Source organism: Leptonychotes weddellii, chromosome 11 (genome assembly GCF_054177405.1).
Source record: "Leptonychotes weddellii isolate Sample4059 chromosome 11, ASM5417740v2, whole genome shotgun sequence".
NCBI classification, from domain to species: domain Eukaryota; kingdom Metazoa; phylum Chordata; class Mammalia; order Carnivora; family Phocidae; genus Leptonychotes; species Leptonychotes weddellii.
This window is the reverse complement of record NC_138379.1, coordinates 64,995,171-65,022,633: the sequence shown is the minus strand read 5'-3', so window position 1 is coordinate 65,022,633 and position 27,463 is coordinate 64,995,171. Positions and strand designations below refer to the sequence as shown.

General features: G+C 35.9%; 2 protein-coding genes across 8 annotated transcripts in view; one reads left to right on the top strand and one right to left on the bottom strand.

Moving 5' to 3' along the window:
• Positions 1-2,211: 2,211 nt before the first annotated feature.
• On the bottom strand, positions 2,212-5,361 carry JRKL (JRK like). Its single transcript, XM_006727029.3, has one exon. The coding sequence runs from the start codon at positions 4,780-4,782 to the stop codon at positions 3,208-3,210; it is 1,575 nt and encodes a 524-aa protein (XP_006727092.1). The 5' UTR covers positions 4,783-5,361; the 3' UTR covers positions 2,212-3,207.
• Positions 5,362-5,501: 140 nt separating this feature from the next.
• CCDC82 (coiled-coil domain containing 82) overlaps positions 5,502-27,463 on the top strand; it is a 33,652-nt gene continuing 11,690 nt past the window's right edge. The window contains exons 1-7 of one of the 7 annotated variants that reach the window (XM_006727030.3): positions 5,502-5,588; positions 5,884-6,066; positions 10,376-11,109; positions 11,593-11,812; positions 22,394-22,486; positions 24,349-24,473; positions 27,257-27,427. In XM_006727030.3, coding sequence (XP_006727093.2) covers positions 10,390-11,109; positions 11,593-11,812; positions 22,394-22,486; positions 24,349-24,473; positions 27,257-27,427 — 1,329 coding nt within the window. In that variant the 5' untranslated portion in view covers positions 5,502-5,588; positions 5,884-6,066; positions 10,376-10,389. The other 6 variants (XM_031023452.2, XM_031023474.2, XM_081799048.1 and 3 more) reach the window with 6 other exon arrangements.

Here is a 27,463-nt window from a genome sequence, read left to right as displayed (position 1 = left end):
CAGTGGGAAAACCTGGCAAGACTGGTGAGAAAATTAAGTCTATGGCTAATTTCTATTTTTTTTTTTAAGATTTTATTTATCTGAGAGAGAGAATGAGAGCAACAAAGAGCATGAGCAGGGGGAGGGGCAGAGGGAGAAGCAGGCTCTCCACTGAGCAGGGAGCCCGATGAAGGGCTCCTTCCCAGGACCCTGGGATCACGACCCCAGGAGAAGGCAGACGCTCAACTGACTGAGCCACCCAGGTACCCCTGTGGCTAATTTCTTAATGGAGAAATTGAAAGCCAAACAGCCTCTGGTGGGACGTTAAGGGACTAGGAATCAGGAACTAAGGATTTATGACTTTGGGGCAGATATAGTACCCAAATAGTTTCCGTCATCATCCACTAACCATTCCCAACTAGTGATCAAATGCATTTAACTTGGCACTGACTTTTAAACATTCTGTAAGAAAGAAGAAAAGCAAAGATTCCAGGGACCATCTATGAATGAGCAACACATATTAGTAAGCCTGGGACTATGATGGTGAAACACACATTATTACAAAATTAACCTCACTGCAGCCCACGTTTCTTTTTTCTTTTCTAACCAACTCTTCTTGTATTTCAACCTATCCTTCCTTCTCTTCCCCTTATCATCTCATTTGTTTTTTTTCCCCCTTTGATCTATATGAATCTGAGTATATACATACTCATGTGGTTTTCATAGTAGCAGTTTTCAGTATCTTTGGTCTAACAAGACTTTCATGTTGGTACAATACTGTGCCAATTCCTCGCATTTCTTTGAAGACTGTCTCATAAACTAAAGAGAAATGTTCTCATGAACTGTTTACTTTCTCAGTGGTGGGTTTTAAATTGTTTAAGTGAGAAAGGATCCTCACTGAGCATGGCTAACCAGAAATCAAAAGACAATGATTCGAGTTTCAAATGCTATTAGGTTGGGGATAAACGGAAATGAACTATAGGGTAATGAAAGAGGAAGACTAACTTCATAAAAGAGTAAAGGAAAGGGCAGTTGCTGCCACAGTGTACAGAGAAGTAAAGTCAGACATCCGTGAAGGGTGGGGGGAGTGGGGCTGGTGGCAGGAAATACATTTTGAAGACTGGAAAATGTTAAGAGGTTAGCCTAGGTTGGATAATACAAGCAAGGCTTTTGGCATCAAATATCTGGGCTTAAATTCTTACCTGTACCCAAGTGATCTTCAGCAATTAAGAGTATGAGCTGAGCATCAGTATTTCCACCATGATTTGAGGATTATATAAGTATATTGCTTAGAACACAACATGGTATTCAATAATTGGCAGCTTTTATACTTACACTTAAGGATAAAACGGTCCAAAACAAAACTACAGCCTACCAGTGTTGGCAGCTTTTAGAAAAGAGAAAATAGCTATAAATCTAAAAAACAAGAGCAGTCTCTCACAGGCTAGAGAAAGAGTCACAAGATTCACACTCAAGGCCACAAAACAGTGAACCTTTTACTTGATATTAATATTTAAAACCACACAGCTTAACAGTAATGTTAATTTTACCACTAGGTGGCAACAATACAGCTGAATTTCACTGACAAGATCAATTTTTAAAATTGAGCAAATCCAGACAGAAATTCCAAGAAGCTTTTATACATTTTCATATTAGAAAAATGAAAAATTCTTTTATATACAATTGAATTTATAGCAGGATGGATAATTATCTGATTCAATATGTATGTTAGTTTCTGATGCTTTTTCCTCTGTGCACTGAGGCAATTCATGCAATAATTTTTAAACAGTTGTCATCACAGAAGTCTTTTAAAAAAAATCTGGACATACATCATTAAGATAACAGAAATTAGGGAAGCTAAAAGTCTCCTTGAAGTCTTAGAATTCTAAGAAAGGCACTATAAATATAAAATGCAAAATATTTCAATGAAACAGTTAAAACTTTAAAAAAATGACTGATGGAGAACATTTTTTAAAGGGCCAAAACATGAAATAATATGGAGACCCACTGCTTTTCTGCTTTTAAATTATAGATTAAATCAATATTCACAATCTTTTCAATGTCTTGAATAAACATTAAATTTACTAAGCAAATTTATCAAAAATCTGACTTAAATGGATTCTAAAAGAAAGAATACCTTTTTACAAGTGTCAAAAGAGTAAATTAAAGTCCTTAGAATCTGGCACTTTCCATAATTATTTCTGCTTTCTTCATAAAACAGGTCACAACCTATTGCTTGTTAAAAATAATAATAACTTTATTCTTCTCATTTCTTTTTCTTTTCATATCAAAGGGGAAGGTATGATAAACTTTTTCAAACTATAGACATTTCCAAGTACACAGTAAAAAAAACATAACTTTAAATTCCCAAGGTTCTTCCCCACATATAAGGTGGGAGTTCGTATTACCACATATAACATTACAAAACCTGTACTATAATTACGAATAAATAATTACCCAATTCATAATATAAGACCCAATTAAAACAAGCCTATTTATTCCCCTTGTATAAATAACCTAAAGTTCCCCAAATTTTCAACTCCCAGTTTTCTACAAATGAATAGAACAGAATAGCTCATTTATATATCAGCTTTCAAATAGTTTTCTTACTAATTTAGTAATCACTTCCTATATATTTACTTCCAGAAAAATCTCCCCCTCTTGCCACATAAACAAATGTAAGAGAACAAAAGTATGATTTCTAAGTTATTTTTATAATTCATTGATCAGTTTCCTCATTATTGGACTTCTTTTAATTATTGCAGATCACCCTGAAATCTAAAATATTTCTCATCCTGTCAGTGTATACAGATACACAAAACGTAACATTTAAGATGTTAACACAAGAAAAGATTACTGTGGCAGCCCTCATAAACCAAACAACAGATTTCAGGAAAATGCTCAATCTGTTCACTGTTATCTGTAATTTTTTTTTAGAAAGTTTAGGGAATGCCACTGTAATAGAAGGGGTAATTGCAGATCTACAAAAGTGAATACCTGTGTATATGTAATTTATATCTATACAGAATCAGCTTTCAATTATCTGCACAAATAAAGACACAGAGATGATGCAAAACATAATCCTCGAACCACTTCAGATACATTTTTGTATCTGCACTTCATAGGGCTGTGACTGAGAATTAAGAACGCAAAGAAAATTAAATCACACTGCAGAGATTAAGAGTTACAAACACAATTACCAAAACAATGGTTAACAATGACATGCCATTATTGACTTGAGGTTGTCATCTTCTGTTTATTTCTGATGGTGGCTCGAAGTTTACGTATCACGAGTTTATCAGGCAGAATCATATCACCTTGTTGTTCTAGATAATCCAATAAATTTTCAGTCCATTGGAGAGCAGCTGCATGATTAATATGTTTCTCTGGAATCAGTTCTATTTCCTCCTCCTCATTTTCACTAGATTCGTCTGTCTGGCCTTGTGCTCTTCTGATGATTTCACTGTCAGTTAACACTTCATAGCCTGGTTCAGTACTGTCCACTTCAAGCCATTTTTCAATGTTCTCAGTAGTCACATTTTCCAGTCCTTTGGTATGTTGTAAAATGGTGGCCACAGTAGCCACAGAAACATCTTCTTCATCAAAGTCCAAGCCTTCTTTCTCCTCTATGGTAGGAAGAATCTTCTTCCATGCTCTGCTAATGGTAACCGGCTTTACTAAATTCCATGCCATTGCTATTTCATAAAGTGCATCTAGCAGAGTTAGCTTCTTCCAGAATGATTTCAGGTCATTACCTTCTTCCAAGTTGTTCTGAAGAAGACCCGCACGATAATTTCTCTTCATTGTCGCTATGACTCCCTGATCCGAGGGCTGGATCAATGAAGCCACATTAGGTGGTAAATATTTAGCAAATATTTGGCCATCATCTGACCTGAGGACATTTTCATTTGGATGTGTTGGTGAATTATCCAACAAGAGCACAGCCTTTTCCTGCAGGCCTTTAGATCTTAAGTATTCTCGAACCTGTGGCACAAAGATCTTATCAAACCACTGTCGGAAAATGGAAAGATCCATCCATGCACCTTTTTGGCTGAAATAAGAAACTGGCAGGTTTGAGGTGTCAGTTGACTTGAAGGAGCGAGGTTTCTTTGCTTTCCCCACAACACAAAGTTTCAGTTTGTGTAAACCTGTTGCATTGGCACAACACATGATAGTGACTCTTTCTTCAATTGACTTGTGCCCCGAGACAGTGCATTTACCTTTGATCACAGAAGTCCTGGATGGTAGGCATTTCCAAAAGAGTCCAGTTTCATCTGCATTGTAGATCTGCTCAGGCTGTAAATTCTCTCGTTCAATAAAGTCTCGAAAGTTGTTACAAAAATCTTCCACAGCAGTCTCATCTCCATTTAATCTTTCATTTCTAATGTTAATCTCTCTAATGCTGTGCCGCTGCTTAAAACGAGTTAACCAGCCAGCGGAGGGGTTAAAATCACCATCCATTCCCAAAGCATAAAAGAAGAACTCTGCCCTTTTTGCACAAATCGGTCCAGATATGGGATTCCCTTTTGCCCTTTGCTGGTTGAACCATTCTAGCATTGCTTTGTCCAGTTCCTCATACATGGATGGTTTCATAGATTTCCTCTTGGCCAGAAGACTTGTGGAATCAGAACTGCTTGCGTAAGTTATAATCTTTTCCTTATTTTTTCTTATATCCCGAACTGTTGTCTCACCAATTCCATAAATCACTGCCAGTTGTTTGGAAGAACCTCCGTCTTCAAGTTTTTTTATTATATCGAGCTTATCTTTAATAGTTAACACCACCCGCTTCCGTTTCCCTGACATGCTGAGGCTCTGGGACTCAGGGCCTCACCCCACACTCCCTCTGAAGCAATCTACAAAATCCTTCCTTCTTTCACACAGACTCACTTTAACAGTCCTACACGCTCAGTCTTTCAACCTTACCAGGAACCTGGTGGCCCTGGCCCCGTCCCCAGATGTGCTTGGCCGGCAAAGAGACGGCAGAGGAAGATGAGAGGGGAGGAAGTTTGAGGGAACAGGCCTTTAACTTAGATGGGCAGTAGAGGAGGCCCCAAGCCACCGCGGATAATCCGGATTACAAACATTTGTTTTATTCCCCCAGTGGCCGCGTTAAAGACTATAACCCCATCGTGATCACAAACCTCCTTCACGCCCTGATCCGGAGTAAACGCCGGTCACTAGCCCCTGCCACACCCCAAAGTTACTGCAGAGAGCGGAAGAACCAGGGAGTCAGAGACTAGCCCCCTTCCCCAAGTGAACGGTTAGGTTTGATTTCTTCCCCAGAAGCCAACCCCTTCCACCGCAAGCCACACTTCCCCGCGCGGGGCTTAGCCTGGACAGTCCTCCCGGCCCCTCACAGCCCGCCGGGCCCCTCTCCCCACCTCAATTGGAACCAGGACCCGCACCGCTCCCTGACTAACGCGCGGCGACCGCTCCTCCCCCAGCACACGCTCCCGGAAGATGCCCCCTCCCGCTGCCGGCCCCGCCCCTTGCTCCTCCCAGAGGCGGGACTTCCCCTGGTCCCCGGAAGGAGGAGGAGCGTCGCCAGTCTGGAGTGGGTACCTGGGGCGGAGGCAAAGGCGGAGGCAAAAGCGGAGGAGCTTTGAAAGGTGAGGGCGTGGGGCGGCGCGGGGGCAGCTCGGGGCGGGGACTCGCTCTCGCTCAGGCTGCTAATGGTTTATTAACCGAGCAGGGGAAGCGCGCCTCCCGGCAGGCGGGAAAAAAAAATTCCCGCGGGCACTCTCGGGATGGGCGGGACGACACCCCTCAACGTTGTTCTCCCCTCGCCCGCCGCCTGGGCCGAGCTGCAGTGGGCGGGGTGCCAGTTTCCTCCGCGGCGGGGAAGTGGGCAGGACTATTGGGGGAAGTTCGAGTGGTGATTTCGCGGGTTTCTGGCCTTTCCAGACTCTTGTTGGTTTTCTGGGTGCGGAGCTCTTCTGGGTCCTGGGGGATTGTGTCGTCCCTCGCACGTCATCGTGAAGCTCTAAGGGTCCGGTTTCCTAGCTACGGTGCCCCTCTCTCCCGGAGGCAGAGCAGCGGACTGGCGGGCGTGCTGCGCTGGGTGCCTGCGTTCCGCCAAAGAGCCAGGTTTGTAATCAGGAAAATGACTCTGGTGTTAATTCCCCAGAGGATCTTTCCTCTGACACTCAACCCTGCAGGATTTAGAGAACCACCTTCAGTGTTAAAAGATTTTAATGAATACTGTAGTTGTCCCGGATGCTAAGATGGCAGGATGCACTCTATGCGAAATTGTGGAGCGTTGGTTCGTGATTCTAAGTGGGGCACATTGGCTTTCCTCTCTTTATATGTTACCTTCTCATTTCCTATTTCTGTTCTGTTGTGCTGCCCTGTTTTCCAGCAGTGGAAGAACTGTGATAAATTTATTCACAGCAATGTGAAAAGAACTTAAATCAGAATCATACACTGTAGCCCTTAAATCATGTATCATGCCGGCTTGTTTTGGTGTCCCTAGTAATTTCATCAGATTGTGAGCTCCTTGGGAGCAGAGACCGTGTTGTTGATTTCTTCTGGTAACGCCACAGCTCTGAGCATGTGCTGGCACATAGTGTGTACATTCAGTAACCATTTCTTTGATCAGTTAAGGTTTCCTCAGGGAGGGGTGTTGTATTACAAACAGGAATGCACCCCTTCTGGTGGAATTTCAAGTAATGGCTGCCCTTCAAACCTTAAAAATGTAAACTGTCATCTGACAGGGCAAGTGATTCCTAGAATGAATCTTTTCTTTAGGATGAGTTAACCTCAAAGTCTAGACTAAAGAAATTGAAGTAGCATCATCAAAGTACCTTTTAGTTGTAGAGTTAGTGTGGGTGAGAGAGTAATATGGATTCTTACCTTTAACTTACTTTCTTTGGCAGAGAGCATAGCTATGTATGTGCCTTTTATGTGATATTAACTATGAAGCACAAAGATGTGATAGTATTGATTTTCTTCATTTATTTAATGCTTTCTGTTTGGAGTATTTCTGTTTTTCTCTTTGTCTAAAGGTAAGGTTTCATTAAAGAAGCTTGATTAAATTCTCATTTCAAGAAATTGAGTATATACTCAGCATATAAAGAAATTACATCCATTGCATGGATTCTTTTTTTGAGTGAATTCCAAAGACCAAGAGATGGCTTATTCATCAGCCTAGCTTCACCTTCTCATTTCTCTCCTTAGGTTCAGTTCACTCACCTTTTCCCTCTGTCATCATTCTTCCCTCCCCAGCTAACATAGGAAAAGTATTCACAATTTTAAAAGAGGAGCCTACCATATTTAAATTATCTTCTTTTTCAATGACAGAATTTTTGACATTATTGATAAAATAGCAGTTTTGAAATATGAAGAGAGAACTGGAAATTTGGCAGTTGGACAAATGAAACTTGATTTATTTTACTTAAATAAAATTTGCTTCTTCAAATATCCAGTACTGCAGTTTTCCCAAATAAATTTTTTATCTCTCATCAGAGACTGCCTTTTTTGAAATTTTTACTTTTGGACTCAATGGGGAATCCTTAAATTTTGTAATCAGTGTCATCAATAAGATGGTAGAGGGAAGTTTCAAATTTTCATCGCTTTTGCACATTCTTTTCTTGCCTATTGGACGATTTCCAGAAGTGTCTGGCCTAACTCATGTGCACTAAAATTCTGTTACATAATTTTTTAAAAAGCATGTTTGTAAACTCTAAACTATTTTGATTATTTTATGAAACTAAAATTTAGCATGAATGAGAGATAAAATAATGACTTTTTAAAGGCATAATTTTTACTACCTTGTATAAATATAATATTGGCAGCAGTCATTGTGTAGGACTGGACGGGGAATCAGGAGACCTGGTTTCTAATCCCTGCTCTGTCACTAACAAGCTGTGTGATCTTCGGTAAGTCACTTAAACTCTATGTCCTTGGCTTTGATATTTACAAATGAAGGGAGACAGTATCTTCCTTCTAGGATAATTGTCAGGATTTAAAAACAGATATGAAAATACACTAAAAAATTCCTAAACATATAGGATTTTTTCATAGCTTAACCATGTGTAGTGATAGGTATTTTTATAGTGTCATGTGCTTACCTGTTCTACCATTGTCATAGGAGTCACCTATTGATATGATAAATGTCTTTTGTGAGATAGTCATCTAGTGTACATGAAACTGCTTTTGAGGACTAATAAAATCATCTTTCATTTAATGTTCCTAATGTTCACACCTGCTTTAGTGTATCTACTGAAGCCATATTTGTCATTTGTTTTCATAAATGTTTTTTCATTATTTCTCCTAATTCAGACAGACTTATTAGAAAGACATTAGTAGTGTAATGCACTTGCACAGTTTGTGCAAATTTAACTGTATGTGCCCAAAAAATACTTATTTGTAACATATGGCTTCACAATATAAGCTGCCTGATTTATCTGGTGCTTAATTAAAAAAAAAAAAAACCAACAGTGATCTGTTCAAAATCTGGAGAAGAAACTGGGTGGATCTACTGTGAAGCAGTATGGTATATAAAAAAACATACTTTAAAGAGTAATATAGAGATTTTTTTAAAGGTGATTTTGACCACAATTCTCATCTTTGCTGATTTTATTATAAGCCTTCTGTAATATGCAACCAAAGTGTAACTTCAAGTAACAGAATATTTTGTCTGTTGACTAGGATTTGTTAGATTGCTGTTATAATGCTTAGTGTATCTCCTAGCAGTTACTGTCATAAGGTCACTCTTCAGCCTACACTATAAAGAAAATTTTTGGTATATAATCTTAGCAACCGTTATCCTGATTTTATATGAGGTGTTACCATTGTAGAAACTGTCACATTGCTTTTAAACATAACAGAATTTGTACAATCAAATGAGTGGTGTTTCCCCCACTCCCACCCATCCAAAAAAGGAATCATCTTGGAAAGCCATAAACTTGATTCAGTGATACTACCATTGCTCAAAAAATTGTGGCATTCTATTTTTTGATTACCTTCAAAGTTACAGCACATTTAAAAAATATCTGTAATGGTAATTAATATTCATATTTTGAAATTGGATTTAATTTCTGGAAGCTGCTAACAGTCCCTAAACTAAGACAAGTCAATAAAATAGGTATTTAAGCCACTTTTTGGGATTAAAAAAAATGGAGTGGGGTTATTTTCATATTTTTATGTATTGTTTGATACTATGTTTTATAGAAAATCTCCAAGAATATTCTGGGCCATAGTGCAAATATTGGAATAATTAGTCTCATAAGGTGATTTCTTTTGAAGGAGATAGCACTCAATAGAATATATAAGTTCTTATGCATATATTATGAGGTCAGTCTCATTACATTGTGATCATATGTCTAATTCCTTAGCAACTACAGAAGTATATACGTGTTACTGTTCTAGTTATCTTACTTGTCTCTAATTGTTCCTTTATTATGTACTTGTGATAATTTTAATGGTGGTCAGCCTTCTCTGAATCAGAAACTTACAGTATTTGTTTTCCTTCCCAATATCATGTTCTGCTTCACCATGAAACTATTTTTTCACCCAATTTTGGATTATTAGTAAGTTTTCTGTTGGATTATATCTTTAACTTTGAGTGGTTTAAAGCCACTGCCATTTTACTAAAGTATATAGAAGCTACAGTCTTAGTGGATAGGTGATCTCTTAATTTTACAATGCTATCTTTTGTCAGCTACTACTTTATAACTTTCTTCATATAAATTGATTGCTCCTTTATGTTATAATTCATATCATTTCTCTGTTCAGAATCCTTGGCCTAAGGATGAATGATTCTAGTAATCCCACCCTATGTTTCTATACTTGTCTCTTTTTTTCCAGCATAAAGCCTTTCTTCACACCTTTTTTGGTCACACTTACTTACTTAACATACCATGTTCTCTCTCAGTGCCGAAGTTTTGACCTTACCATTTTTACCTGCCTGAAATCCTTTTTTCTGTCATTCTTTTTGTTGAAATATAGCCAGTCCTTTAGAAGTCTATCAGATCATATCTGTTCAATAAAATCTTCAGTGAAGCACTCGCTATACTGTACTTCCTGCATCTTTATAATTTTATTGCAGTTATTTTTATCTCTCATTTTGTACTAAAGGAATACCTTGCATTTTTCTTAATATATGTTTGTATGTTCTACCCATGGATAATAATCTTCTGGAGAACAGGACCATTATTTTTCTGTGTATCCTTTCAGCACAAAATATAGCATAATTCAGAATAAATGTTCATACAATTATTTCATAGATGTTCAATAAATTATATGTTGAATAAACTATCTTAACTCAGATATTTTATGTGATTTTTACCTTTGTGAACCATTTTATAACACCAAATAAATATAGTTTGTACCATAAATGCATTCATTGTTGTAATCTGGTTATCATTATTATATTCCTAATAACTTTATTTTGTAGAAGCTTAAGTGAAAATGGTACATGTTAGAAGACACGAAACAAGGAAAAATTCTAAAACTCAAGAGCATGAGCAGAAATCTCGAGTTGATTGGAGGCGGACTAAAAGAAGTAGTATCTCACAGTTATTTGATAGTGACGAAGAGCTTGACAGTGACGAAGAGTTTGATAGCGACGAAGAGCTTGACAGTGATGAAGAGCTTGACAGTGATGAAGAGCTTGATGATAACAAGGGGCTTGATAGTAATAAACAGCCGGAAAATGAAAGAGAACTTAGATTAATTAAAGTTGAAAGTGAAAGTAGTAACTGTGAGCATCTCATGAACACTGGCAACAGTTCAGCATATGAAGAAGAAAAGAACAAAAACAAATATAGAAGTGTTGAGTTACCAGATCATGGAAAACATTCAAGTCAAGAGGATGATGATCTCAACAAACACACTGGACAAATAATAGAAGAGGACTTAGAAGAAGAACACATCAAGCGAGGGAAGAGAAAAAGGATCTCCTCTGTTATGTATGACAGTGATGAGAGTGATGATAGTGATATCCTAGTTAGAAAAGTAGGTGTTAAACGTCCACGTAGAGTGGTTGAAGATGAATGTTCTTCAGTTGAGATGGAGCAAAAAAAACCTGAAAAAACTCTAGCTGCAAGAAAGCGAGAACAACTCCAGAAACTGAAAGAACTCTCAAAACAAAGATCTCGTCAGAGACGAAATAGTAGTAGAGATTTTGAGGTGTGTTATATTTTATTGGTTTTGTTACTGTTTTTAAATTTTTCCTTAAAGTATTTATTTTTTATAAAAATCAAAGTGTTGAGTCTGTTCTATTTCTCAATTCTTGAATTTATTTTTCAATCAAGTATCCTTGAACATGTTTGATTGCACTGTTGTGTCTAATATATAGTTTTATCATGAGCCTCAGTTTATCATTCTTTTAAAATTGAAAGACTGTTTCATATGGTCTTTCCTCTTTTTAACTTCTAATTATAATCTTAATGTCCACTTTAAACATTTTATATCATTTACCAAGGTATATTATCTTCTTCCTAATTCCAAAAGTTCAGCATTTAACATGATAAGACTTTTTTTTAACCTTACAATATGATGTTAATTTCCATGGATCATTGTTTTGGTTTCAGATTTAATCTTTTAATTTCATATCCATACTGACAATTTAAGGGTACAAATTTACTGAAGGATGTGTTTTAATTTAATTAGGACTCTGAAAAGGAATCCTGCCCAAGCAGTGATGAAAATGATGATGATGAGGAGGAGGAGGAGGAGGAGGAGGAGGATTATGAATATGATGAAGATGGAGATGATTATATTATTGATGACTTTGTAGTTCAAGATGAGGAGGGTGATGAAGAGAATAAAAGCCAGCGAGGAGAAAAATTGACTACATCACAACTGAAATTAGTAAAACAGAATTCTCTTTGTAAGTTAATATCAAGAAAATGTTTTATGACTTGCTCTAATCATGATATTATATCAAGTATCAAATCAGCCTTTTACTATATGTTCTAAGTCATTGATGAGGAACTATGGTTTTATTTTTAGGTAATTTTGTCACTCTGATAATAGTCTTTTCTAGTAGTTTCAGGAACCCTTTATACTCAAAAGTTATTGAGGACCCCAAAGAGCTCTTGTTTTTGTGGGGTTTACCTATCAACATTTACCACTGTAGAAATACAAAACAGAGAAATTTAAAATATATTTATTAATTAAGACTTTAACATTAATAAGCTTGTTAACATGTTAACATAAATACCATTTTTATTAAAAATAACTATTTAAAAAATAAAAATGGCATTGTTTTACATTTTAATAATTGTATTTAATATATAGCTTGATAGAAGGCAGCTAGGTTCTGATACCTGCTTTTGCATTCAGTATTTTGATGTTTTGGTTGAAGTAGATGAGAACAATTTTGCTTCACACAGATAGGTAGCTGGAAAAGGGAGAAAGATTTTAAAAGTATCTTCAAAATAATGTGGATATTCTTATTTGTCACTATACCACAATTCAACAAGTGATTGTTTCTTAAAGTTAGTTGCAATATGGAATCGGAAACCATATAAACTCATTTGTATCGTTTATATATGCAACTAATTTTAATCCCTACTTACATTGCATTCCATTAATCTGTCTTGCAGTTTGAATGGATCTTTTACCCATACATGACTTTGTAACATCATGCATTAGTCATTTGGAAAACATTGGTTCACTGGGTTATGTAGATCTTCCAAATGTTGACACATTTCTTTATATAATATTTTCAGAATTACATCTGTTAATATCACCACCAATCTCATCAAAAATTTTTTTAGGTATGGGGAAGCTGTCCAAGCTCACAGTAGTAGCAGATACAAGTTTTCTAAAATTCTAATTTCTACTTAAAAATCTGTTTTTTTTTAATCTCTGGCAACAAATACTGTGAATTCTTGAAATCACAGGTTCCTTTTGTTCTTTTTTGAGAAAATTGACAAATGCCTGAATATCCATTGTTTGTCAGTTGTTCGTTCGTTCTTCTTCTTTCTTTCATTTTCTTTTTCTTCCTTCCTTCCTTCCTTTCTTGTAAGTAAGTAAGTAAGTAAACTTTGCACCCAGCATGGGGTTTGAACTCACAACCCTGAGATCATGAGTCACATGCTTGTGGTGCCTGGGTTGCACATTCCATTAAGTATCCGAGTCTTGGTATCTCTGTTCAGGTAGTGATCTCAGGGTCCTGAGATCGAGCCCTACATTGGGCTCCGCCCTCAGCACAGTCTGCTTCAGATTCTCTCTCCCTCCTGCTCCTGCTCTCTCTTTCTCTCTCTCTAAAATAAATAAATTTTAAAAAAAGAGTTGCATGCTCTACTGACTGAACCAGGCTGGTGCCCTGTCAGTTGTTCTTTCAAGTAAACATGGTGTTTCATGATAAATGAATCTTTTTCAGCTCCCAACTCAGTTTTTCCTCAAAGTATGATTGATCATACTATGATACAGCATAGGTCCTTTATGCATACTTTCCATTTCATCCCATTGAATACTAAAAAGATGTATGTTCAAGATTTAATAAAATTAATAGTTTTTACTACTTCATCAAAGACATTCTTTAGTGAAAGTAGCTTTTTACTGAATGTATAGCAATGATGACTACAGTGATTACTAGTGGTTTGGTGCTACTGCCGTAATTCATGTTAGGGAGCCAGCTGCCTTACCCATAGTGACTTTTTGTGCCATCATTGAAAATGTCAACATGGTAAAAACAGCATGATTATCTTAGTGTTATTATTTTGATTTCATCGATCCCCTATAAGTCTGTAGACTTATAGGTGTCTACAGACCACACTTTGAGACCCTGACAATTTAGGGTATCTTAGAATATGTATTATTTTTCTAATCCCTATAATTGTGCATAAATCCAAAGACTGTTTTTATGATGTTTTACAACTCTGGCAGAAACAGGCTGTTGAGTGAATACATTTTTTATTTTTTTCTTCAAGAATGGATTTTTTCCAGTTTTTTTAAATGGTCATATTTACTAAAATTATGTGTAACATGGTTCAATATGAATCTCGTGATTTATAATAAAATAGTAGATTGAGGTATGGATTAAATTTCAAGAAATTTATCAGTTATAGAGATGCCAGTGATAAGCATCTATATTTCAAAAGTCAGTGACTACTTTCCTTACATCAGTAGTCACTTGTTCGCCTGCCACCTGGACACGGAAGTTTTACCGAAACTCAATTAGGACATATCCCATCATTCTGGATATAATATCTAGAATGTGATAGAACATTTTCTCAGTGATACCTACTCATGCCTACTCCTGCTAATTAATGAAAATTAAAGTTCATCATTCCTTCTCTATTCTACATCTCTATGCTTACTCTTGTTTTTTAAGGGATAATTTTAGATTTATTGAAGAGTAGAAACTACAGAGAGTTCCTACATAACCCCTCTCACACACAGTTTCCCTATAATTAACATTTTGCAATAATTTGGTACATATGGTAAAATTGATGAGCCAATATTGATACAGTATTATTAACTATAGTTCATATCTTATCTCAGGGCTCACTCTTTGTGTTGTACATTCTGTGGGTTTTGACAAATATATAATGATACAACAGGTATCCATCATTACAATATCATACAGAATAGTTTCACTGTCCTCAAAATCTCCTGTGTTCTACCTATTCATTTCTTCCACCCTCCACTGAACTCCTGGCAACCGCTGATCTTTTTAACATCTCCACAGTTTGCCTTTGCTGGACTGTTTTATAGTTGGAATTACACAGCATGTATCCCTTTCAGACTGAATTTTTTCACTTAATAATATGCATTTACGTTTCCTCTATGTCTAATGTGGCATGATAGATTATTTCTTTTTATCACTGAATAATATTTCATTGTATGGATGTGCCACAATTTGTTTATTCATTCACCTGCTGAAGGACATGTCAGTTGCTTCCAAGTTTTGGCAATTATGAATAAAGCTTCTATAAATATTTGTGTGCAGATCTTCTATGGATACAACGTTTCAACTCATTTGGATAGATACCAAGGAGCTCTGTGCTTGCTTCAACTATTGAGCATCTCCACCTCAGAGAGAGATGAATCTCTTTTTATGCAATACATTTTACCTTGTCTGTTCCTAATTGCAACTTCTTTCGGCTTTATCCTTACAAGTTGTCTTTTCTCAACTTGTAACCATATTCATGCCTTTCCTCCCTTGAGTTGGTATGTTTCATTAACCACTATTCAAAATTGTATCCTTTGTTCCAGTTTCCCATTAACTCTACCAAGCATTGTTGAGCTCTTGCACCCATCAATCCAGTGAAATTGCTCTCATTAAAGTTAGTGATTACTTCCTAGTTGCCAAAATGCTTGTCAGTTCTTATGTTAACGTGATATTGTTAATGTGTTTTGCCACTAACAATTGATCATTCTCCCTTTTAGAAAGTTCTCTTTTTAGCTTCTGTGGTACCATTCTATCTTGTCTTCCCCTTTATAATACTGCTTTCCTCTTTTTCCATTTGCCGTGTAAATATTGATGTTTCTAAAGGTCATCCTCAAACTCCCTGGCTTGTGCTTCAGGCATTCTCCTCCCATAACTTTAGCCCAGTCTATGGGCAAAAATTGCCAAACTTTTATTTCCAGCACAGATTTCTCCAAAGCCTAAATCACAGTTTTTCATCTTACTGAACATTTTCATCAGGGTATCTTTCAGACACCTCAGACTCAATATGTGTAAAACTAAATAATTGAGCAGTAACATAAAGGAGTTTTGGGGTGGTGTAGAAATACTGTTTTCTTGGTTGTCATGGTGGTTACATAACTTTATGCATTTGTCATAGAACTGTACACCAAAAAGAGTGAAATTTATGGTATGTAAAAAAAAGTAAAACTCAATAGAGAGCCAAATAAATGGGCATCCCCACTTCCAAAAAATAACCTCAATGGTTAATCCACTTCACTTCTCTTTGCATTTCTCACACCATTTAAAGTTGATGATACATTATAGGAACTCATTGTTAGTTGGATGGATGGATGATTAAGATAAGTGTATTGACTAAAGGCTCTTGGGTCTATACTTCAAGACAGAGAAATGTTAGATGTGATAAGATTTCTTAAAAACATCAGAGGAAAACAACCCCACACATTTTAGAGTGATAATGTATGACTTGTTTTTAATACTTATAAATGTTTATGCCATTTATGAATATAATAAACAAAATTAAATGTAGGCAGTTTCCAATTTGTCAAGGGATTATGATCTAAAAGTCGCTATAGGTTAATTCTTACACTTTAAAAATATATTTTCTCATTAAAGTAATAACTTATGTGATTATAATAATAAACATGTTGTGGCCTTGGTTAGGCTATAATTAGGGTGATATTTGCAGATTCATTCTCTTCCCAACCTCTCTAAGAACACTGACAACTACTCATAGCCAACGTATGATCACAATTTGTGAGAAACATTTCCTAATTCCAAATTCACTACTCAGGTGAGAATCACAATGAGTGGCCAATGCAGTTTTACCTTTTGGATGAGAACAGTTCTACCTATATGAAGACATTTTGTCACTTCCTCATTATCTGCCACTTGGCTCTGAGAGATGTGTCTGTAACACCTCAGAATAGTTTCCTTTTCTACTACACCTTTGATGCAGTTGAAGACAATCATGGTCTTTTTTCCTTCTCATAAATCCCCCTGTATTTCTCTAAATTTATTTTGAGACTGCAGCTCCCAGAAAAGATATGATAAAAAGTAGAGGGATAGACTAGCTGTGGTCCACTGTATTGCAGACCTATAATGTTCACATGCTAATAATAATATACACAGATAGATAGGAATAACCTTCAGATTTGTGGATACTGAAAATTGTTTTTCCAGTACTCTATGATATGTTCAAAGTGACAGAGAAGGAAGTATAGACAGAAGAGTACATCTCAGTCTACTAGTGCCTCACTAGATAAATACTTGCTAGAATACTGGAAATTAGACTAAATGCAAATATTAACTTAGTCTCCACCTAGCAATTAAAGAGAATAATTCTATCAACATAACACAGAGTGTGCCTAAGAACAGTCTTGCAACCATTTACATTAAATATTAAATTCTAGAATTTTCCCTTTTTTGTAGGATAAGTAGAAAGTGCCAGTGAAATCATGTTGTAGCACAAGGGAAAGGTAACATTGCCCTGAAGACTCAGAGGAAGAAAATGCCTGTGAAAAGTGTTTCATTAAAGGAAACAGAAGAAAATTGTACAAAGCATTTGCTTTACAATCTGTGAAAAGGAAATAGGAAGTTGTAAGGAAAGAACAACTTGAGGGGAAATAGAGCTACCTGAGATAAGGATTAGTTGCTAGAAAATTAAAAATACAAAGTCAGAAATAAAATCTATACTGAAAGATGTAAACAACAGAATTAACAGTACAGAAAATCATCTGATATATAGGTTAAACTTAAGTTCTTTTGCATAGAGAAAATGAAAACAGTTCTAAAGGAGAAGATAACACATAAAGGAGTAGAAATGATCCTACTTCACAAATTTCTGCAGGGAAATACAGAACAAATGGAAATCTAAAGGAAGAAAATTCTATAGCTTTAGTGGGAAATGTAAAAGAAGATTTGAATGTGCTAAGAGACAGCATGTTTTTGGATGGAAAAACATGGAGATGTGAATTCAGAGGTGTGATAGAAGAAAATACTGTTGAGTTGCTGAACACATGCATTTATGCAAATTAAGGAGGCTCACATCCTGATAAGTTGATGAAAATAGATTTGCAAATAGACATATGAAGGAAATATTTTTCTAATTACAAGAATGAAGAAAAAGTTATCTAGCCATCCTTTTTAGAATTATAAAATGGTTGGGCACGTGGGTGGCTCAGATGGTCAAGCGTCTGCCTTCGCCTCAGGTCATGATCTCAGGGTCCTGGGATCGAGCCCTGCATCGGGCTCCCTGCTCAGCGGGAGGCCTGCTTCTCTCTCTCCCTCTACTACTCCTCCCTGCTTGTACTCTCTCACTCTCTCTGTCGAATAAATAAATAAAATCTTTAAAAAAAAAAAAAGAATTATAAAATGGTTTAATACAGGGGTGCCTGGCTGGCTGGCTCAGTCAGTTAGGCAGCCGACTCTTGATTTCGGCTCAGGTCATGTTATCATGGGTCGTGGGATCAAGCCCCGTGTGGAGCCCTGTGTTGGGCTCCATGCTCAACAAGGAGTCAGCTTGAAGATGCTCTCCTCCTGCCCCTTCCCCGACTCATGGACACACTCTCCCTCACTCTTTTTCTCTCTATAAAATAAATAAAATCTTTTTAAAAAAGAACAAGACAAAATTTTCTACTTTGTTCTAGATGTTTTGAACAATATAATAAAAAAGTAAAACAAGAAATATAACTATTGAAAAGGAAAAGACATTATTTGAACATATACACACACACACACACACACACACACAAGCTATAAGTTTCTGACTCATTTAACCAGGGATACAAAGAGAAAGCATATGAATAGCTTGAGAGCAGGAGTAAATGCTGCATATATTTCCATAGTTTTCTTATGTTCCTTTTTTTCCTATTGCGGGGGGTACCTGTTAAGAGTAGAAAAAGAACCCAATTTCTTGCTCTGTCTCTGCTTTCTTACACTAGGCTCATACTTCCATTTCAAAAGAAAGTACACCAACACTCTGTGCTTCTATCTACGAGAATATGTATAAACATTCACTCGGTTCTTGAAATAAACTTAGCACTAGCAAGACCACATCCTTCTCAGGGTTGGGGGAGAAAGCGGAGTCACTGCACAGGAATTCCTGAACAGTATCTCCCTCTATCCAGCTCTGCGATGTGCTAGGAAGTTCATTTTCTGCAAATATATAAGAGATCTGACTATTGGGGATTTGCAAAAGATCTCAGAAAGATGACCAGATTCACAATGAATATGTAAAATTCAATAGTTTTCTTGTATGCTATCAATAATTATTTAGAAGATATAATGAAAGACAATTCCATTTATAGTAGCAAACAAAATAAAGTTCCTGGGTCTAATCTTAGGAAGAAAAGCATGACTTTATAGGTACAAGAATAAACTTTACTGTGAAATAGCAAAGAAAACATGAATAAAAGACACAGCATGTTTCTGGAAAGCAGTAAATAGTACAAGAAATTATTTCTTCCAAAATTAATTTTTTTGGGATGGAGGGGCAAAGAGAGAGAGAGAGAGAGAATCTTAAGCAGGCTCCATGCGCAGCTCAGAGCCTGATGCTTGGCTCAATCTCACAGCCCTGAGATCATGACCTGAGGCGAAATCAAGAATCTAACACTTAACCAACTGAGTCACCCCGGAGCCCGTGAAATTAACTTTTTGATTCAACTTTGCAAAAACAATGCTAAAGTTCACTTGGGAAAAATATATGAGAATAAATAAAATTAGACAACAAACAGTAAATCAGAAGGATTGCCCCACCAGATATAAAAAGTTATATAACATTTCAGTAAGTAAAGCAGTGTAGTACTGGCATGAAGATGATGGCCAGATCATTAAGAAAGGTACAGGGTGCTGAAACAAAATCTTAGCATATATGTGAAATTAATATATGATAAAAGATGCATGGAAAATCAACAGAATGACTAAACTACCCTATGATAGGGTATGGGGAAATTGACTACCTTGAAAAATCAAGTTATGCATAAACACAAAAACTGTTGATTTTCTCCTGTATTCTTTTGCAATTTTTTTTATAATCATAGAAGAAAATTTTAAATGATATTGCTAGGATGTTCCACAGAAGCTTATCCACTATAGGGATTCGAGCATTGGAAAAAAAGCTGTGGAGGAGGTCTGAGCTCTAATCCTGATTCTTCCTCTATCTAGTTGTGTGACCTCGGGTAAGTTCTTTCATCATTGGGTCATTTTTAAAAATTTTAAAATGAAAGATTTGAGGGGCGCCTGAGTGGCTTGGTCAGTTAAGCATCTGACTCTTGATTTTGTTTCAGGTCATGATCTCAGGGGTGTGAGATCAAGCCCCACATCAGGCTCCCTGCTGGGTGTGGCGCCTGCTTAAGATTCTCGCTTTCCCTCCCACCACCGCTCTCTAAAAAAATAAAATACAAAATAAAATGAAATGAGAGATTTGTATTATTTTCTCCAATTTCCCATCCAAGTCTAAAATTCCATGCTCTGAACTATATTATCAAACCTAACTAGCATGCAGAACAACATCTACATAGGGGATAGTAGCATGAAATCTAGAGTCACACTGTTTGGGTTCCAGCACCGGTTTCAACACTTACTAGCTGTGTGATCTTGGGGAGATTTTTCATCCTCTTTGTATTTATTTCCTTAACTAAAAATAAACTGAGGGTATTGATAGTACCTCACAGGCTTGTATTGAGAAATAAAGCAATGCATGTAAGTACATAAAACAATGCCTGGCATATACTTGCTCAATACAATATTTTTTTCTTTTTTTTTTTAATTTTTTTTTAAAAGATTTTATTTATTTGCGAGAGAGAGAGAATGAGAGACAGAGAGCATGAGAGGGAGGAGGGTCAGAGGGAGAAGCAAACTCCCTGCTCAGCAGGGAGCCTGATGTGGGACTCGATCCCGGGACTCCAGGATCATGACCTGAGCCGAAGGCAGTCGCTTAACCAACTGAGCCACCCAGGCGCCCCTACAATATTTTTTTCAATCTGAGATGCCAGGAGCTTAATTCCTCCACCACCCATCTATCCACTCAAGCACAGCGAAACTGAGGCTTTCCTGACTCTTTTGAAGGAGATTCTGATATTGGTAGGAGAGAGATTCTGTGGTTAGGCAAAAATTCTCCAGATGATTCTGATCCTCTGCCCTTTCCTTTTACTCCCAATTCTAAAGAAACACCGTCAAAGTCTTTAAAATAGAACAACAGTTCCCAAACTCTACAGCAGGTGAGTAAGGTTGAGCATCAGCACATTCAAAGACTGATAAAATCAGAGGGATAAAAAATTCTATTTCAATTTATTTGGTAGTTAAACTTAGGAGCACAGGGAATGAATTTCATGGTTTTTTCCCCCTCAACATGCCTGTTAATATTCCCAGAACATTTTTCCCTTAATATAGCTTGGAAAGTGCTAGATAAGAGTTTAAATGCAGTTTAACACTCACAAATTAAATGATGGTCCAATACTATATTATATCCAGAGGTTGATTAAATCTAATCAAAATTGAATGCTATTGAAGTATTATTTCATTTTCCAATTACATTCTACTGATTTTTAAAAAAATACTCATAAATGGCTGTGATCAGTTCTTTTGTAATTTAAAGTGTAAGGGCCCTGGTGCAAATTATCTGCTATTGTCATTTAATTTTATTACTGCTTTATTTTGGCCACTTTAGTACTATAATAAATGTTTGCTTAAAAAAGATTGCATACTAAATATTTTTCCTGAAATCTAAAGAGTTATACAGCCCTTTTAGTAGCTAAAATATAAGTAAAAACATTTCTCCATGTTAAATCTCATCTTTGTTTTATTTCAATGAAAGCAAGGTCAAAATTCACTCATAAATGCTAACATAGGTCTTATTTTGCTTAAATTTCTCACCAAGCATCATCCACTTTTCCTGAAATGCTCAGGCTGCCCCTAATATAGGTTCCCAGGCCAGGGCAAATGTTCTGTGATGACCATTTGGATCAAGGAAGAGGTTGTGTTTAATAGAGAATATTTCTACAGCCATAGTAAACCTTGACCCAAGAGCAATGGGAAATAGTAGGACCTTCCCTCTTACCATTGCATGGCCCATCACAACAGATGATTCCATGGACTACATTGGGTTAGTGGGAAGGTAGGCTTATATATTCAGTATGAGAAAGAGAAGACAGAACTTTTCTATGCACAAACAATGAATCATGGAACACTTCATCTAAAACTAATGATGTAATGTATGGGGATTAACATAAGAATAAAAAATAAATTAAAAAAAAAAAAAGAAGACAACTTTTCTAAACTGATACGGAAAATCCTAAATCTGGAGCAGCAGAAAGGGAAATGGAGTTTTTATAGCCATTGGGGTTTTGGCTAGGGTAGTAATTTCTTGGGCAATTTCATATGTACCATGTTTCGAAGAGAAGAAAAGACAGGAAATTTCAGGTACATGTTGAATAATCTACCTATAAAAGTTTTCTCTCTTGCTCTCTCTAATTGTTAAGTTGATAATTAAACTTGGGTCCACAGGGGATGATCTGGGTTTTTTTTTTTTTTCCACAATTTATCTCTTAATAGTTTCTGAATAGTTTTCCCTTAATAAATTTGGAAATTGAAGATTATTTGAAATAACAACTTGAAATTTGGATTAGAAGCCAGTAAATCTGGAAAATGGAGATTTGCTCAGTGACAAGTCACTGAGGCAGCTATAAAATTAGGATAATTAAGCGAATTCTCCTACTTATAGTATTAATTTCTTAGAGAAAGGAATCTATTTTATTCAGGGAATTTTTATTTATCTAGTATATTCTAATATGTATTTAAAATTAATTTCAGATTCTTTTAGTGACCACTATACTCACTTTGAAAGAGTTGTGAAGGCTCTTCTGATCAATGCTTTAGATGAATCTTTTCTGGGAACATTGTATGGTAAGTTAATACAAATGGAACAATTAGAGTTTTTTTTCTTTTTCCAATTTTTAAACACCCTACTAATATAATAATGTAATACTATGTAATACAATATATACTTAAGCAAAACCAAGAGACCCATTCTTAAGGCCCTCCAATTGTTCCCTCTAGGATCAACCACACCAGAAGCCCATTCACATCAAGAACTTGTTACTGTTTATTATTTGTGATATGTGGAAAGTGCAAAAGAAATATGTCATGTTCCCCTGACCTTAGAGAGTTGACAGTGAATGTGAGGATGTAGGACAGACTCAAAACAGCAGAGTAGTTCAATACCCATGTGTTGTCCCAGCCTCTCTAAGCTCATTGAATTTCACCAAAATTTATGTGCTGTTTTATGCTTTTGTGCCTTTGCTCATACTGTTTCCTCTTAAAATATAATCCCTTTCTACCCTAGATTTTCCAGATGAGTATAAAATTGTTTTCACTGTCAAAGCTACTATGACCCACTCAGTATTTTTACTCCCTCATTTGTGCTCTCAGTTCCCTGGTGGTACTGATGTGTATATACTTTTCATACTGTATTGAAAATGTATTTTTGCCTTCCTCTCTTCTAAGAGTACAAGAAGAACCATACTTTAGATATACACTTATCCCTTGCATCTAGCACATCTGGAAGTTAATAAAGATTACAAATATGTTGTATTGAATATCTACCTAATTGCCTAAGTGAGATTTCATTCACAGTTTATTGAGCAAATATTTATTGAGTGCCTAAGGGGCCAGCATTTATCTGAGGGCTAGGGATATGGCAATGACTATGACATACAAGATTCCTGCCCTCATGTTACTTAAAGTCTAATGGGAGAGACAGACCATGAAACAAATATATAACATAATACAATTTCAACTAGTGATTAGTTCTTGAAAAAAAAAAAAACATAGGTTAAAGAGACCCAAGAGTGATAAAGGAAAAGAAAGTATCTGTTAGATGCGTCAAAGAAGGTCTCTCAAGAGGTGACTTTTAAATGAACGAAGTCAGGGGGAAAATAATGCATTGATCTATCTGAGAACACAGTAAGTGCAAAAGACCCTTAGGTAAAAGTAAGTTTGATGTGATAGATGAATGGATAAAGAAGTGGTATATATATCCAACGGAATATTACCCAGCCATAAAAAAAGCATGAAATCTTGCCATTTGCAACACATGGATGGATTGAGAGGGTATAATGCTAAGTCAGAGAAAGACAAATACTGTATGATCTCACTTACATGTGGAATTTAAGAAACAAAACAAATGAACAAAGAAAAAAAACAAACAAAACAAATAGACTCTTAACTATAGAGAATAAATGGGCAGTTACCAGAGAGGAAGTTGGTGGGGGGGATGAGTGAAAAGGTGAAGGGGATTAAAAGTACACTTACTGTGATGTGCACTGAGCAATGCATAGAACTGTTGAATTGCTATATTGTACACCTGAAACTAATATAACACTATATCTTAATTTTACTGGGATTAAAAGAACAGAAAAGAGTAAGTTTGATGTATTCAGGGAACAATTAGAAGGCCTCTGTGGTTTGTTCCTTTCCCTAATGTTCTGATGGAATCTTTTTTTCTTTACTTAACTAATTTTTTAAAAATTTCAAATGCTTCTAACCAATTAACCAAGTATCTTTCTAAAACTATGGGAAGAAATCCTTAAGTATTCAACCATTTAAATATTGCCTAATAATGTTTCTCAACCTTGGCACTATTGGTATTTGAGGCTGGATAATTCATTGGTGTGGGGGCTTAGACAGATAGATAGATAGATAGATAGATAGATAGATAATTTCCTAAGGGCTAAGTGATTATTTGCTGCTGTTGTTCCCCTGAACAGATGGCACCAGACAAAAATCATATGCACAAGATATGTTGACATCTCTCCATTATTTGGATAACCGCTTTGTTCAGCCTCGTCTAGAGAGTTTAGCTTCTAGAAGTCGTTGGAAAGAGCAATATAAGGTATACAGTTTAATTTGTTTTGAGTCTCTGGTTGGGGGGATGGGAGTGGCAGACCTGTCAGGATTTCAGTATCCAGTTATCAAACTGAATATTGACTGAATACTAACTGAATAATCTTCTAAATTATTGGCATTTTTCTTTGTTAATAATCAGCTTGTTGTTTCTCACCTTTTCTAAAGACTGCTATTGTTTTAATTATTGTAACACTTATTATATGTATCCAGTAGTTAAGTAGTTCTAAATGATGAATAACTTTAGAGCATCCCCAGAGCTTAGCCCATCTATTAAAATGAGGAGATTATCTCACAGAATATTAATCATTGTTTCAGAAAAGAGTTCCATTGCTAAAGAAGTTTGAGAAATGGTGGGTTTTAAACTTAATTGGAGGACCTTTCAAGGAACATTAATGTATGAATTTATACTGTAAATCTTCAAGAGGGTGATGTAGAATGCAATACTTTTCAAATTTGTGTTTTCCTATGAGGCTCCTTTTCATGAGCTACATTTTATCACCTCCTAGAATAATTGATTTCCATAACATAATCTGGGAAACACTGGCCTAGGTTGTCTTTGACATCCTTCTCGACCTTAAGGTTTTGTAATTATTGGTAATTAAGATTTTGTAATTCTACCAATTTCAGGGAAGCATCTTTTTACTTTGTAAGACTTACTCCATGTTATCTCATAGATTTCTATTTTATGAATCTCTAATAGTAGAGGCTGTCTTATATGTTTTTTAAGGGTTTTTTTCTTAATCTCCCTACTTCTAATATTCTATCTTCTAATGATTAGCGAGAGGAAAAAAAATGGCAAGGTAACAGAAGTTCAAGTTCCTAACAGTCCTTCTGGCACTTAAATCATTAGCTATTCTACCTCATTTATGTCAGGAGATTTGGTTTCATCCAAGGCCTGTTCAGTCTTGAATTACCTGATAAATTAGCCACAGATGATTTAGGTTTAAGGGACAGTTATGGGATTACAGAAATAGAAGACTTCAGTTTGGAGGATGGCTGAGTTTAGGGCCACCATATATATCTTTTTGACATTGGGTAGGTTTTTAACCTCTCTAAACTCCACTCTCTTCCTCAGATACAGAAAATATTTACCTACTTTAAAGGGAAATATTTACTTACTTGGAAGGTAAAATACATAGCACGTTCTTAAATATTATTTTCTTTAATAGAAAAATAGCATATATTTATTGATCACTTAACTTTGCCAAGTAATTATGCAATGCAAAGTATCTTATTTGATCTTCAGAGTAACCCCATGAGGAAGGCACTATTCTTTCCTGTTTTAGAGTTGAGAAAACTGTGACTCCGAACACAAGGTTACACAGCGAGTAATTAACTAGGCCAATGTTTAAACCTAGAAATCATAAATTCCTAGTATTTATCTGACTCCAAAGCCCACGCCACTATGCCATATTATGCTTAACTATACCATGGCATGTTATGCTGAATTTGGATTATCTGATGTTGAAATAATAACTGAGAGATACAAGAAAATATTAGCTTAAAAATTTAGAGACATAGATAATTCAATATGATCTTGGTCAGAATTAGCTAAGTTATGCTGCAAAAAATAAATACAACAGGTCAACAATGAAAATCTTAACAGCTTAAACCAACAAAGCTTATTTTTCAGTTATATTGTATGTCCCGTGTAAATCTACAGTAGCGTTCTGCATATTGTAGTCACTCAAGACCCAAGCTGATAGAGCTTTCATCTTGAATGTGCTTCCATATGTACCACAGAAACGAGAAGGGAAAGTGGTTTAGTCACCTATTTACTCTGAATGTCATCCTGTAAGTGGCATGTGTCACAAACTGCCATGAAATATGAGAAATATTAAAAGTAGACAAAATACAATGTAGTTATGAATCATACAGTGTTAAAAAGGAAACTATCGGTATACTGAATATTTAATTACTATCAGGCTGATAGAGAATACAAATGTGGATCAGTAACCCTGCTAATATGCTCACTGTTTGTAGTTCAAATATTATGGTAAAACCTAATCTACACTACTAATTATGACAGTAGTATCTAGCACAGGCCTAGAGTGTGAGCAAAAATATGCAACCAGAAGTAATTGCACAGCTTAATAAAGCTTATTTATGAATGCCAAATATTTTCTCAGTTCACTTATTCGTTGCTAATTCAGCTATTAGACTGTCCATATCAGAGTTGGCCCCCTAGCATTCCTAGTTCCAACCTGCTTATTTCATAGTCCTTTAGTAAGTAGCCATAGGATGATCAAATCATTTCTGAAATATTTTGTGGGAAATAGGATATAATTTACACCAAAGAGACTGAATGTGATCTGGTTTTTCTCAGTTTTGACTAACCGAAATGAATTCATCTTTTTGTTACAGTATCCTGAATTTTTGCTGCTCTTTTTTTCTATTTTTAACTATTAAACCTCATTTACACTAACTAGAGATGAGAGGAGGGGAAAAAAAAGTAAATTAAAACCTGTGAAGAATACTACCTAATAGTAACTCAAAAGTAGGAAACTAATTTTTTTCTAGTCTGGTTTCTTTTCATTTAACAGCCTAAATTATAAATTCTTTTTTTTTAATTTAAAAATATCTTGTCAAATATCTACTGTGTGCTCTGTGTTAAAGTAAGAAATAAGAGTGTGTTTTGCTCTTACATCTTACCCCATTATTGTGATTCCAAATATTGGCTTTAATTTGGTTAGGTTCTTTTTATGTTTTATTTTATTGTTGTTTTTTCCAATCTTGGAAAGCTTCATTACATTTTTCAATTGTTTTCAGGAGCGGGTGGAAAATTATTCTAATGTAAGTATCCATTTGAAGAATCCTGAAAACTGTTCCTGCCAGGCCTGTGGATTGCATCGCCACTGCAGATACTCAGTGCATTTATCAGGAAAGTTGTACAACACCAGGACTATGGAAACAGATGATTTCATGTCACATGATAAACAGGTATTTTTCCCTCTCATTTTAGTTTTCAGTATTTAG

Excerpts from the sequence above, each read along its gene's own strand:
- JRKL (XM_006727029.3), bottom strand. The coding sequence starts at position 4,782 with ATGTCAGGGAAACGGAAGCGGGTGGTGTTAACTATTAAAGATAAGCTC.